General features: G+C 44.4%; 1 protein-coding gene across 1 annotated transcript; it reads right to left on the minus strand.

Moving 5' to 3' along the window:
• Positions 1 to 70: 70 nt before the first annotated feature.
• Positions 71 to 9,974, minus strand: hif1al (hypoxia inducible factor 1 subunit alpha, like). Its single transcript, XM_034231865.1, is given in 14 exon segments — positions 71 to 91; positions 537 to 639; positions 1,105 to 1,274; positions 1,771 to 1,922; positions 2,537 to 2,802; positions 3,176 to 3,323; positions 7,022 to 7,112; positions 7,114 to 7,161; positions 7,273 to 7,384; positions 7,386 to 7,429; positions 8,228 to 8,355; positions 8,792 to 8,952; positions 8,954 to 9,023; positions 9,914 to 9,974. Coding segments are annotated over 14 exon segments (1,575 nt in total).
• Positions 9,975 to 14,638: the final 4,664 nt, after the last annotated feature.

Genomic DNA, 14,638 nt, shown 5'->3' on the forward strand with positions numbered 1-14,638 from the left:
CCCCCCTCACATCATTCACATGTTACTTCAATACATTTACAAACATCACACTGTTGTGGCGTGGTTCCTGCTAGTGAACCTCCAGACAGTCCTGAAGATGGAATTAAAAACACTTTGTGTGATTAATTGTAATGTCAAACGTCTTTAAAATAAATTCATACATTTTGGGAAACCGATTCTTTAAATTATAAGCCCTGTTTTAGAAAAAGTGATGTTTTTGTTTAAACATTTTAGAATGAGTTATGAGAGAAGTCTAATGTTACAGGGAAGTTGAGGGCTTCACAGTGAATGGAAGGTGCTTTCTGTCTTCTATAAAGTGGAACTATTGAAGGCAAGGTAATGATGCTCCATCCTGACTGTCCTCCTCTCTGATCTGCACAGACTGTGACTCTGAACATGTCTTCCATCCTCTCAACTTCACGTTCACTAGTTTCAGATACATGTTGAATCAGTCCTCGAGGTTCCTTTCATTCTCTAAAAGCACTTTGTTAACGTCTTTGAGAAAAGCTGCTGTATAAACATTTCCTCTGCCTCACCAGCAGTCTGTGGCTGAGCAGCAGTTCCTCTTCTATGGAGGAAGGATCTGCTTTCTGTCTCTTGTCCTGAATCATCAGCAACTCCTCGTCTGGGTTATGAGTCCTGAAAGATAGACAGGGACATGGTAAAGCATGTGGAACATTTGTTGTCTTTTTCTAAAACTCTATGCACAAGCAGCTAATGTGAGCACTCTGAGGATGACCCATCCCATGTTATTGTTACAAAGGGACTGCCATACAGAGGGTAAACCACTTCACTGCCTCTGAGGGAACACAGGGATTTGAGCCTTTGCAGACCATTGACATGCACAGAAACGTATAGAACACACTATAGGAAGGGAATTCCCTGAAAAAGCAGAATATAAAAAATATATAAAAGCAGGTTTTTTGTTTTTTATCAACTTGTTTCTCTTTTTTGTGTTTGTGTTTCTGCTGCTTTGTTTCATTGTGCAACAAATCTAATTAGAAAGATGATCAGAAAAGCTTGTCATACAGCATTAGAATGGAATGTACAAGACAAGGCGAATCAATTAGTGTACTGTTTATCTAGTTGACGCCTTGTTCCTACCGTTTCCTGCTGGCTGGGTCTGCCGGCCTCCCAGCGGACGCTTTAGAGGAGGAGGAGGGCTTGTCGTCCACACTGCTGAGGACGCTCTGCTGGAAGTCATTGTCCATGGAGGTATACGGAGCCAACATATCCAGATCCATCACCTCCTGCTCAGAGACAGAAACATGAAGCTGTGCACAGACTCAAACAGAGAGTAAACCTTCACTGTCTCATTTTGTCTGCAAAAAACAAACATAGTGATTTATTTTTATTTTTTACAGCTATCAGATCTCAACCATCAGATGCATTGAATCAATCTCATAGGTGCAGGTTGGAATAGCATATCAGATGTATAACATCTCAACTAAACATTTTATAATCAGATTTTTATCTGAAATTAGTAGAAAACAAGATTTTTAACTTTTTCAAATTCAAATTCTGAAAAATAAAAGTTTAAAACATAACTAGAAGTGAAAAGGCTTAGAAAACAGACTTCTAAAAGAAGGTGATTTTTATTTTTGCTCGTAACTCCAGTATCTTTCCCTCTCCTGGACCAACAGAGAGCGTCTCCGTCTCCCCCCCCCCCCCCCCCTCCTCACAGGGGCTCTGAGGGACAGAGGACAGAGGGACATCAGACAGACACTAACACTTTCATAGTTTAAAAAAAACACTTGGTATGATATATACCAGCTGATCCTCAGGGGAGGATGAGGAAGGTGGAGTGAGGGGGCTGAAGATGGGTGAGAGTAGCTGACGCAGCTGGGGGGTGCACAGCTCTTGAGGGTGCTCCGGCACAGAGGACTGACCGCGGGGACTGCAGAATGACAGCTCCAATAAATCTGAGACACAACACAAAGGTTCAGGAGAGAAGAGTTCCCTGGGAGCTGCAGAGTGTCTGAGCTGCCGCTGGTATTGCTCCATGTCTGTTCAAAGAAAACACTGAATAGCACTGAGTTATGATCAAACAGCTCATTTGTATTGACATTTGCGCCAAATAAAGCAGAGCATTATGGGAGTTCCTGTGCATCACAATTAAATGGTGATGAATGCATTTAATTAACTGCACATTTCTAAAAGGGCCTCGCTGTTTAAATTGTATGGGATCATTTAAAGTATATTGTTTAGCACCGTCTGCTGGTTTGACACTTAAAATAAGTGATAAAGTGTGGACAAACATTTGAGCTAAAATAAACTTAAACATTTTACTGATATCTTTTTGATAATACAAAAGTCGCAAGATGAGCCTTATGTAAAATGAAATATATTTAATATTACTTGAAAATAATCGATCAAACCTTTTTAATTTAACAGCAGAAGAAGGTACAACATGATAGTGATACTATCGCTAGTTCCCATTTTTGGCCTGGCAGTTAAATATATATAATAATAATAATATTTGTTTACAGAAGCGTTTCTCACTGGTGCTTAGTAAATATAAATGTGTTAGCCCCACCTCCTGTCAGCGGGGTGATGGGGTCCTCCGCCTCTGAAGCCTCCTTCAGAAGCTCCTCCTTCACTTGAAGGAAGAGCTCTGCCACGGGGCTGGGAATCGAACCGGCGTCCTCAAACTGACCGGTGATGGTGAGACACTCACTGCCGGAGTCAGACTGGCTGAGGTCAGAAATCCCAGAATCCTCTGCTGGTTGGGGCTCAGCTTCAGGCAGCCGGCCGCAGCGGGTCTGCTCCACGGAGAAAACCACGTCCGGCTGCTCCACTCCGCTGCAGAGAGGAAGAGGAACATACAGAGTGAATACAAAGGGAAAAGAGATACTGGTTTCTGAACACTTAGGTCACAGTTATGTAACTTTACACTACATCTTTTTCCCACATCTTCTGTGCAAAAACCTAAAATACTGGCTTTTCCAAAATAAATTGTAGATCAACAAGCACATATAGAACTCGTCTCAGGGAACAGGAGTGAGTCAGCAGGAATGGAAGACAGACTCAATTAGTGTACGCAAAATAAATGTAATGCAATAAAGAGAATAGTAGTACTACACAAGGGAAAGGCCTAACTAATGAAAAACAATAACAAGTCAATGTGAATCTCAAATACAACCCCCCCCCCCCCCCCTGATGGCTCTGATCTGACCTGAGGATGAAGTTGAGGCAGACCACGGCCTCGGGCAGCGACGTCCTGCTGCTGTAGAGGACGGTGGCCTGGGTCTCCGCCCACACGAAGCCCCCGCCGTTCGCCAGGAAGCGGTAATGTCTGGTGCTCACCTAGCCTTTGGACAGCACTACAGCAGAGAGGGACGTACAGAAGAAGAGAGACAGGGACAAAACGATGGACACAGAGCAGATTGTAGCATTAGCATTATTAGCACGGAGACAATGCTGCTTCTGTGTGTGCTGGCTCATTCTCAGTCTGCATAATTGTACAAAAGCAGCTAAGGGGAACCTTATTGATAAATGTTGTTTTTCAAAAGTAGGTCTATATATAGACTGTAGGTCTATACCTCTCTGAAGAACCAGCACCTTACCGTGGTAGAGAGGTTTGTGTGCCCTGATGAACCTGGGGGCTGTGTTGTCTGGAACCTTGTGTTCCTGGTAGGGTCTCCCATGGCAAATTGGTCTCAGGCAAGGGGCCAGACTAAGATTGGTTCAAAAGACCTCATGAAAGAAAAACTAAGAAGTGAGGATACCCGGCCCGGAGGAAGCCCGGGGTCCCCTTCTGGAGCCAGGCCCCGAAGGAGGACTCGTCGGCGAGCGTCTGGTGGCCGGGCTTGCCACGGAGCCCGGCCGGGCCCAGCCCGAAAAGGCAACGTGGGCAACACCTCCGCTTCTCCGTCCCGCGGGCCCACCACCTACGGGAAACATCGATGGGGTCGGGTGCGCTGCCAGAAGGGTGGCAGTGAAAGCGGAGGGTCTCGACGGACCAGACCCGGGCGACAGAAGCTGGCTTTGGGGACGTGGAACGTCACCTCTCTGGGGGGGAAGGAGCCGGAGCTTGTGCGGGAGGTGGAGCGTTACCAGTTGGATCTGGTTGGGCTCACCTCTAAGCACAGCGTCGGCTCTGGAACCTTACTTCTGGATAGGGGTTGGACTCTATTCTTCTCCGGAGTTGCTCAAGGTGTGAGGCGCCGGGCGGGTGTGGGGATACTCACAAGTCCCCGGTTAGGTGCTTCGTTGTTGGAGTTTACCCCAGTGGACGAGAGGGTCGCCTCCCTACGCCTGCGGGTTATGGGGGGGAAAACTCTGACTGTTGTGTGTGCTTATGCACCCAACAGCAGTTCAGAGTATACGGCCTTCTTGGAGACCCTGGAAAGAGTCCTGTATGGGGCTCCTGAAGGGGACTCTTTAATCTTGCTGGGAGACTTCAACGCACATGTGGGCAATGATGGAGACACTTGGAGGGGCGTGATTGGGAGGAACGGCCCCCCTGATCTGAACCGGAGTGGTGGTTTGTTACTGGACTTCTGTGCTAGTCATGGATTGGCCATAACAAACACCATGTTCGAACATAAGGATGCTCATAAGTGTACGTGGTACCAGAGCACCCTAGGCAGAAGGTCCATGATCGATTTTGTTATCGTATCATCGGACCTGAGGCCGTATGTTTTGGACACTCGGGTAAAGAGAGGGGCGGAGTTGTCAACTGATCACCATCTGGTGGTGAGTTGGGTCGAGTGGCGGGGGAAGCCTCTGGATAGACCTGGTAATCCCAAACGTGTAGTTCGGGTGAACTGGGAACGTCTGGAGGAGGCCCAAGTTCAGGAGGCCTTCAACTCACACCTCCGGCGGAGCTTTTCGGGCATTCCTGTGGAGGTTGGGGACATTGAACCAGAGTGGTCGGTGTTCAAAGCCTCTATTGCCGAAGCCGCGGCGGGGAGCTGTGGTCTCAAGGTCCTAGGTGCCTCAAGGGGCGGTAACCCTCGAACCTCCTGGTGGACACCGGTGGTCAGGGAAGCCGTCCGACTGAAGAAGGAGGCCTTCAGGGATTTGTTATCCCGGGGGACTCCCGAGGCAGTTGCAAGGTACCGACAGGCCCGAAGGGCAGCAGCCTCATCCGTGGCCGAGGCAAAGCAGCGGGTGTGGGAGAAGTTCGGAGAAGACAATGGAGAAGGACTTTCGGGCGGCACCAAAGTTGTTCTGGAAAACTGTCCGACACCTCAGGAGGGGGAAGCAGGGAACCATCCAAGCTGTGTACAGTAAGGATGGGACGTTGTTGACCTCAACTGATGGAGTGTTAGGGCGTTGGAAGGAACACTTTGAGGAACTCCTGAACCCGACAACTCCGCCCTCTATGTTAGAGGCAGAGCTGGAGTATGACGGGGGATCAACACCAATCTCCCGGGGGGAGATCACTGAGGTCGTCAAACAACTCCACAGTGGCAAAGCCCCGGGGGTGGATGAGATCCGCCCGGAAATGCTGAAGGCTCTGGGTGTTGAGGGACTGTCATGGTTGACACGTCTCATCAACGTTGCGTGGAAGTCGGAAACAGTACCGAAGGAGTGGCAGACCGGGGTGGTGGTCCCCCTTTTTCAGAGGGTGTGTGCCAATTACAGAGGCATCACACTACTCAGCCTCCCCGGGAAAGTTTACTCTAAGGTACTCGAAAGGAGGGTCAGGCCGATTGTCGAACCTCAGATTGAGGAGGAACAATGCGGATTCCGTCCTGGTCGTGGAACGACGGATCAGCTTTTTACTCTCGCAAGGATCCTGGAGGGGGCCTGGGAATACGCTTATCCGGTCTACATGTGTTTTGTAGACTTGGAGAAGGCGTATGACCGAGTTCCCAGGGAGTTACTGTGGGAGGTGCTGCGGGAGTATGGGGTGAGGGGGTCTCTACTCAGGGCCATCCAATCTCTGTACTCCCAAAGCGAGAGCTGTGTCCGGGTCCTCGGCAGTAAGTCGGACCCATTTCCGGTGAGGGTTGGCCTCCGCCAGGGCTGCGCTTTGTCACCAATCCTGTTTGTAATATACATGGATCGGATTTCGAGGCGTAGTCATGGGGGAGGGGGTCTGCAGTTCGGTGGACTAAGGATTGCACCACTGCTTTTTGCAGATGATGTGGTTCTAATGGCTTCATCGGTCTGCGACCTTCAGCACTCACTGGATCGGTTCGCAACCGAGTGTGAAGCGGCTGGGATGAGGATCAGCACCTCCAAATCTGAGGCCATGGTTCTCAGCAGGAAACCGATGGACTGTCCACTTCAAGTAGGGAATGAGTCCTTACCCCAAGTGAAGGAGTTCAAGTATCTCGGGGTCTTGTTCTCGAGTGAGGGAACAATGGAGCGTGAGATGGGCCGGAGAATCGGAGCAGCGGGAGCGGTACTGCAGTCGCTTTACCGCACCGTTGTGACGAAAAGGGAGCTGAGCCAGAAGGCAAAGCTCTCTGTCTACCGGGCCATTTTCGTTCCTACCCTCACCTATGGTCATGAAGGATGGGTCATGACCGAAAGAACGAGATCGCGGATACAAGCGGCCGAGATGGGTTTTCTCCGCAGGGTGGCTGGTGTCTCCCTTAGGGATAAGGTGAGAAGTTCGGTCATCAGGGAGGGACTCGGAGTTGAGCCGCTCCTCCTTCGCGTCGAAAGGAGCCAGTTGAGGTGGTTCGGGCACCTAGTTAGGATGCCACCTGGGCGCCTCCCTAGGGAGGTGTTCCAGGCACGTCCAGCTGGGAAGAGACCAAGGGGTAGACCTAGGACCAGGTGGAGGGATTATATCTCTTCGCTGGCCTGGGAGCGCCTTGGGATCCCCCAGTCAGAGCTGGTTGATGTCGCCAGGGAAAAGAAAGTTTGGGGCTCTCTGCTGGAACTGCTACCCCCGCGACCCGACCACGGATAAGCGGAAGAAGATGGATGGATGGATGGATGGTCTATATACTGTAGGCTATTTGTATACCTATAAAACTAAAGTTGAAAAATAACTGTCTTTACACTATGTCTATCTTCCTGTTACAGCACACACACACAAACACACATTGATACTCACGTGTCTGCAGGCTCTTGTTGACGTGATGAGAGTCAAGTGCATGATAAAACTCGTAGGCTGAGCAGCCAATCAGATCTTCAGGTTTGTATCCCTAATCCCACCAACTCTGTCACCCTGGAAACAGGAAGATTGAAGAAAAACTACAGAAGAATAACAATTATGAAAGGTGTTTTTCCCCCCCAAAAGGAGAACCTCTCTTCTCTCTTGCCCCCACCACAGAGAGGTCAAAGGTCAGGTACAGTCAGTCCTACCTGCCGGTTGTGGCGGGTGAGGAAGGTGCAGGTGTCCAGAGGGAACTCCACGCTGGAGGGGTGAGCGATGGGCTCACACAGCAGGGTCATCACATGCCTGCAGGGGACGATGTGAGCCCCCGCCCAGCTGACGGAGGTGACCCGTACAGTGGATAACCTGCAGGAGGAGGGGAGATTAAACATGGAGGAGCTGGGCGGAGGATTTTTACTTTAATGGAAATTCCAACAAAACGCTTCATTGATCCGTCATTTAGTGAAAACTAAACATGTGTTTCTAAAGCCAAACAAATCCAGAGTAGAAATGTTAAATGTCAATTAACACGTCGTTTATCTAAAAAATATACTCAGGAATTATTTTATCAAAGTATTTAAGTCTTTACAGCCTATGAACTTCTTTATCATATGCTGTGCAAAGGATTGTGGGTAAGACAAACAGAAAACATAGGCACAATGCAACGGGACGCAGTCGGATATCCTGGTACATAAATGTATTTTTAATTGTATTAAAAGTATGGTAGTATTGATATTGTCAGAATGAGTTCAAGGGCCAAAAAAGCCCCCCCGAGATTCCAAATATAAAAATAATTATATGGCTATATATATTAAGCAATTAATGCTTTTATCCAAAACCAACATTAAGCCATTTTAAATGAAAACAGCCACATTACGCACACATTACTATCTTTTAAAAGTGCCCCCTAATTTGTAAATGTTGCCCAGAATAATTTGTAATGTTCCCATTCAGTGCAGAAGCCCTTAACAACTTCCAGAATTAAAAAAGCAGTTTTCTTTTTCATCACTTGTGTGTGAAAACAAAGCTCCAGTCTACAGCTCGGAGTTTCTGATGCTCGATGAACTTTTTAAAGAAATATAACATCATCAGGCATAAATGAACGTGAACTGGACAGGTGTGTCTCTATAGCTGAGGCAGCTGTTGCCGTTGGTAACAGCTAACGTTCCAGGCAGCTGCCTTGATGTTGACGGTGCGCCCCCTGCTGGTCAGCGTGCTCTTCACTCTCAGGAAGAAGTTCCTCTCACTCGGCTGTTCTGCCAGCGGTTTCTTACGTAAACCTGAAAACACAACTCATTTTAGAATCAAAATCACAAGAACTATTTGGAGGCCTTATAGACAAAACAACCTTCTATGTTTTAATGCAGAAAAAGATAAAGAGAAGTATGCTTAACACTAGATGTTACCTGGATGTGTAGTGAGCAGGACAGCAAACAACAACTGTCAGAAAGACCCCCAAACCGAGCCAGGAATAGATTTACTGGACGGCTCCTCTTTGCTCCAGTTACTCATGATATGTCACACCAGCCCCAATTAAGGAAACAATATGTTTTTTTCGTATAACAAGGGCTTCAACTTCTTAAGTTTAATACAGTTGAGTTAACTGAAAGCAGCCGATCGAGGGCTTTAAAGAGTCTTTCTTTGTTGCTAAAGTGATGATTCCTCACATTGACTGTTGCTGCTGTAAATGAGCGAGAAAGGTGGATGCTGACTCATCAGTAGAGTGACACAGAGCAGCTGAAGGGAATGTGATGTCATTCTCTCTTGTTTGTTGTAGTTGTTGCTGCAGGTGCTGGTGTACCTGTGTGAGGCCGATGTGTCTGCTGACGCTCTCCGTCAGGTAGATCAGCTCTCCCTCCTCCGTCATCACCATGATGAAGCCACCGAGAGGGATACAAAGCATCCATCTGATCTTCCTCCTCTTCCTCCTCCTCAGACTCTTCTCTCCTACCTGCTGTATCTTTAGGACAGAACAGCCATGGTTCATATTTTCACAGCTGGTTGGATTGCCATGGACAACAATGTTCTAACACCTTCCTTGCTGTTTATTTTTTCTGTAACTAAAGCATTAAAAACAATGTTAAGCTAACATTTATTTTTGCTCCTCCAGTGAATCCTATTTCAGGTATGAACCACAATTCCAAATCCTAATGCATTTTTCATGTTTGTTGCCAGATTAATACAAATGAATAAAACCCCTAATATTGAACATGCAAAGTGTCAGAGAGCTTCTTCTTAAATTAAGAAATGTTGTTTTCTCGCATGCCTCTACGGTGCACACAACAAAAACAAATCTAATGTTGGAAAAATGTTTTGTTGGCCTGCTAGTGGTTCTAGATGAAAGGTTAAAGGCAAGCCAAGCAGCAGGCCTTATACCCAGACGACAGTCTGCACAGCTTCAGTTAGTTTACGGATTTGACTTGCTCTTCCTGCCCATTAAAAACAATGTATCTCCAAAACCTGAACTACAACTTTTACATTTTCAGATTCATGGTTTTACTGAGAACCGGGTAATAAATAATGATATTGAATGCCATGGTGCAATGTATCACACAACACAGTGTTTCAGGTTTAACGTTTTAATAACAGATCTCCATATACAAACTGGATACAGTGAAGCCATTCTGCTGTATAACTTCCACCAGAACAGCCGTAAAGTGTGTGTGTGTGTGTGATATCTGTATGGTGATAATAGAGAATGTATATTTTACACATGCACACACACAAACACATAGAGAAATCAATTACAAAAACTCAAATAAAGTGTCTTGCCTGGAATGTCACACAAAATGTAACACAGGGATTTTCTGTTCCTTTGTACTGAATGATGGTTTTAACTCCTGTGATCACAGCTTTTGTTCAGCTCATTAGTCTGTGAGTATTTGAACTGCACACAGTCCTCTTTAGACATTCCCAATGTTTCAGCTTAATACCACCTTCCATGTACTGCTCTGTAAACTCTGTTACCTTCAGTGTCTGGGGCTCAGATAATAAGGATAATGATAAATCAGGGTTTCCTTGACAATGATGCACACAATTGAGTTATTTTAAAGAAATAGAAAAGCAGGAAGCAACGTGGACCCTTTTGATGTTTTAATTGTTCTCTGCTCCCCTCTGTATGGTCATTGAAGAGAACTTCCTATCACGTGAGAGCAGCTTTAGAATGGTACCAATAAGGAATGGTATCACCCATTTATTTTGGAGTTAACATTAAAAATGTTTGCTGTCTCATATCACCTGTGGATGTGACCGGGGGCATTCAATCAGGGATCATACATACCGATATTTCCCAGTGAACTTGTGATCAGAATGTATTTTAAAAGTGTGAGCAGGGCCTAAACATCAAACAGCTGTTCTCACACATGACTATACATTGATTTAATTAAGCTGCACATACTTTAATATTTGAGAGAAGGTTAATGTTTGGGGGGGAATTATTCCCTTAAGGGATTTAACTTCCATCGTGATGAAGCATTTATTTGGCGTTAAAACTGAGATTGACCCGAAGCACATGAGCTCATTAGAGACTCACTCAGCAGCAGACATGCTGTTGCTATGACAACAAAGATGAGTATGGGCTGTAATAATACCCTGACACTGGCTCCAACACAGCACGAGGAAACCTGGTGGTTGGTCTGCTGCTACAAGGGCATGACCTTGGCTCCTGCAGGGCTGGAGGTCACACTGCTATTTATAGTATGTGTTAGGTAGGTAACTCTCCATAAAACACAAAAGGCTGATAAAAATGCTGCTTTGAATCGGTATTGAGAGATCATACATTTACTAATTGTTTGTGGGCCCCAAATGCAGACATATTGCGGTGTCTCGTCAATTGTGTTAGTTGTGTTTGTTTGATGTCTGTCATTTCATGTTTAGTCAGGTATTTATGTCATTCCAAGTCTAGTCAGATTTCTATGAGTCAGGTTTTAATGTTACTTCACGTCTTGTCTGTCTATTTATGTCTGTCATCTCTAGTCAAGTCCCCATGTTTCATGTCATGTCTCGTTTTCCCATTTCCTGTTTTATTTTGTACTTACCGCTTGTCTTTCTTTTCAGGCCGTTACTTCCTCCCTTTGTGTGTTTTCCCGCCATCGTCAGCGTCTGCCCGCCCCTGATTGTTTCCACCTGTTCCCACTTCCCTCATGTTTAAATAGTCCTTGTCTCCCTTTGTCTTGTGCCAGTTCGTCTTGTTTCAGTGTGCTTCACATGTCCGTGAAATATAAATGATCTCATGCAGGAGGAAGCCTGTTTCAACGAGGTTGTGTTTTTTGGATTTGGTTTGTTTGTCAGTGGGATTAAGAAAAGAAATACAGGCGCACATTTCTGAAACTTGGTGAAACTTTGTGGCATTGTTCACATAAAAACCCATTACATTTCAGAGCGGATCTAAATCATTTGGCGTATACACAAATGTTGTATTCCTCTTGTTAACTTAATGCTTAAAGATTATTTACACTTGGCAGGGGTCTGCACTCTCAGAGATTCCTTCTAGTTATTCACTGCTTTCTTTTTTCAGGGACAGAAGATCTGATGTCGCTCTCATTGGATGCTGTTTCCCCGTTTTGAGCAAGAACAACAAATGGAGACTAGACAACATCTCTACTGTCATTAGTGGCTCTGTGAGACTGCACTCAGTTCACTACTTTGAACTGAATGCAAACATTAGCATGCTAACATGCTTAGAGTGACAATGCTAGAAAGCTAATGTTTACAATGTTCATAATCTTCGTATAGCATGTTAGGATGCTGAGACTGATGTCATGAGTTTTACAGGTATTTGGTCATAAGCCAAAATATTGAAGTCTCATTTCTACCGGAAGGAGATTTTGGAGGAAAGAACCATGAATCTCTGAACAACATAACAAACATACACATATGACCATTCCTTGCACCAACATGGCTAAAAACCTCTTGAATTGAAAAATATGCTAAATGCATTCACCAGCCTCCCATCAGTCACCACTGTATTAGGTTTGGAGGGAGCAAATAATAACACTTCTTAATCAGGAAATAGTTGACTTGATAATAAAATGTCTGACTGAATAATGAAGTTAGATGGACATTCAGGCTCATAATCAGGCAGGAGGTCTGCCTCATAGAGATTGTAATGTCCATCATCTTATCTTTGCACGTCCAACTCTAAGCAGAATAAAAACAGCAAAGAAAAATAAATCCAATCTTGATCTCGAAGATGTACACTATTTAGTCTGCACTAAAAATATCCAGTGAATAGTGGGGATATGGGAGCTTTTTGTGCACAGGTCAGATCAGACGAGACAATAAAACCCCTGCATAGCTAATCAGGAGCTCAGCATGGACTGTGGATTTATTGTATGTGCAAATTCCTGCAAGAGGCAATTTAGTTGCAACAGGAACCAAGATACATATGATGCTATACCATAAGGGATGTCTCTGTGTGTGTGTGTGTGTGTGTGTGTGTGTGTGTGTGTGTGTGTGAGACATTTGACTTCCTGTATGTGCAAGCGTGTGTTTGTTCATAATTCATTAAGATGCTGTTCCTCCACACATGATGTTCAGCAGTTAGTATATCATATGGACAGTTTATTACAGCTAGCAGCCTCTGTATGAAGTCACATGACCCACTACTTCCACCACCTCGCTTTCAGGGACACACCGGAGAAACTCTTATCACACAAAATAAAAACACATTGACATCTTTAAGTTCCCTTACAGCAGGCATTCATTTTTTAAGTGTGGTTGCTATGTACAATAGAAGGATCTTCATATATTATAATATTCTTCATCTTTCCGTGTTTTTCTTCTGTGCTGTCAAGTCATTATTTCCATACACGTTTGTCCTTTTTGTATTTATAGAGTTTCCAATATTTACATTATAAATAACTACACAGTCTTGTGATAAAATAAATAACTTAAATACAATGGCCGTGGCTTCTCATGGATGAAGGACGAATGAAGACTCACTCTGCTGCTTACTGTGATGCTGCTGACAGGAAGGAGAAACCATCTCTGTGTGTTAGATGCAGGCAGAGAGCTGAAGCACGGGGAATAAACGTAAAGATCCACAGTAGCACAAGGTGGGAAACTCTCCCTGAAGCAATATATAAAATGTCTGACAACAATTGTTTAGTGCTGCTAAAAAACATAACATGATGGTCAGAACACCGACAAGTGATACTTTGCTAACTATTAACGAGTGAAACTGACTGATCAAAACAACTCTATATTTCCTTTGAGTTTTATACTTCCGCTAAAGAATGGCTCCACTGTTTAATCTGGATATATTAATTATGTTTAGATACTCCTTCTGTTCAGCAGCAAGAGCATTAACAAGGTGATACAGTCCTAAAGTCTGGCTCACAGCCAGTGATCTAGTTTATTCCAAAGGTGTTAGATAGGGTATAGGTCAGGGTCCTGTGTAGGTCAATCAAGTTATTTTCACCCCAAACTGGGAACGAGAGAGAGCTAGAGAGATAGCTTTGTCATGCAAACAGGAAACCCCACTCTAGCAGGTTGGAAGTACCAACCCAGTCTCACAAAAAAACGTGTAATAACTACGTTGGTCCACAACTTGGGACGTAGTATTGTTATTAAATTGTAGGATCCCTACGTTTTTGTTCACCATTCATTGCAATGGCTGGCGTCTATGTCACGTGATCTTCACATTTCTCCCTGCAGAACTTCGTTTTATTCTCGGTGTAAAATGCCTATTTTAAAGTTAGTTTGGCCATTAAAATGCGTTTTGATGTCATTTGATGCGAGAAATATGAGTTGTTATTTCAGATTATGTGTGCAGTGGATGTACATGATCTTTAGTTTGCTAGTTATTACGAAGATTACTTCAGGAAATTGTGTCCATACAACGTTTTCATTGTTACCAAGGTGGTTGCTAGGGACGCTGCTATCGATATTATTTCTATTATGTTGTGTAACTGTTTAATGGTGTTATCTTTATTGCTACCCCCTTCCCCGTCAATGTATAGTGTTGGTCCACAGCGCAAACGTATTAGTTTAACAAAATCCGCATCTAAAATTGTGGCATTGATACGTTATTTTCCCCTGTGCAATTCCAGTCTCACATCTCACAGCACATCGTCATAAACAAATACCGGAAACAGACCGAATTTAAAAAAAAAAATAAAAAAAAAACTTTATTCCGAGTGTGCTTGCTTTTCTCTTTGGAGGTCATCACATAACGGCATTGTAATACACGGTTAGGCTACATTAAATATTACATATCTGCCGTAGTTCTGTATTTATAGAGCCCTGATGAGAAGACTTCTAGACAAACATGAGGAACTGCCGCCAGAACTGAAAACGTGACGTGGATCATAAATATATCAGCCATTAAACAACATCTTACATTTATTTTCACACAATACGTCTCCTTGCAGTATCAACACTAATTCGGCGGACTTTTATATTTGATCCAATTGGTAGATTGGCTGTATTTACACCATAAAGGTGCACAGCTGATATAAAGGGACACCTAGTGGTTAAAGCATGTTATTGAATTTCATTATTTTTATTATTAGATATTAATAGGATCCCTATAAAGTATATTAATTACTCGTTATTCTCTACTAATAGTTAATT

Source organism: Gymnodraco acuticeps, unplaced genomic scaffold, assembly GCF_902827175.1.
Source record: "Gymnodraco acuticeps unplaced genomic scaffold, fGymAcu1.1, whole genome shotgun sequence".
NCBI lineage: Eukaryota > Metazoa > Chordata > Actinopteri > Perciformes > Bathydraconidae > Gymnodraco > Gymnodraco acuticeps.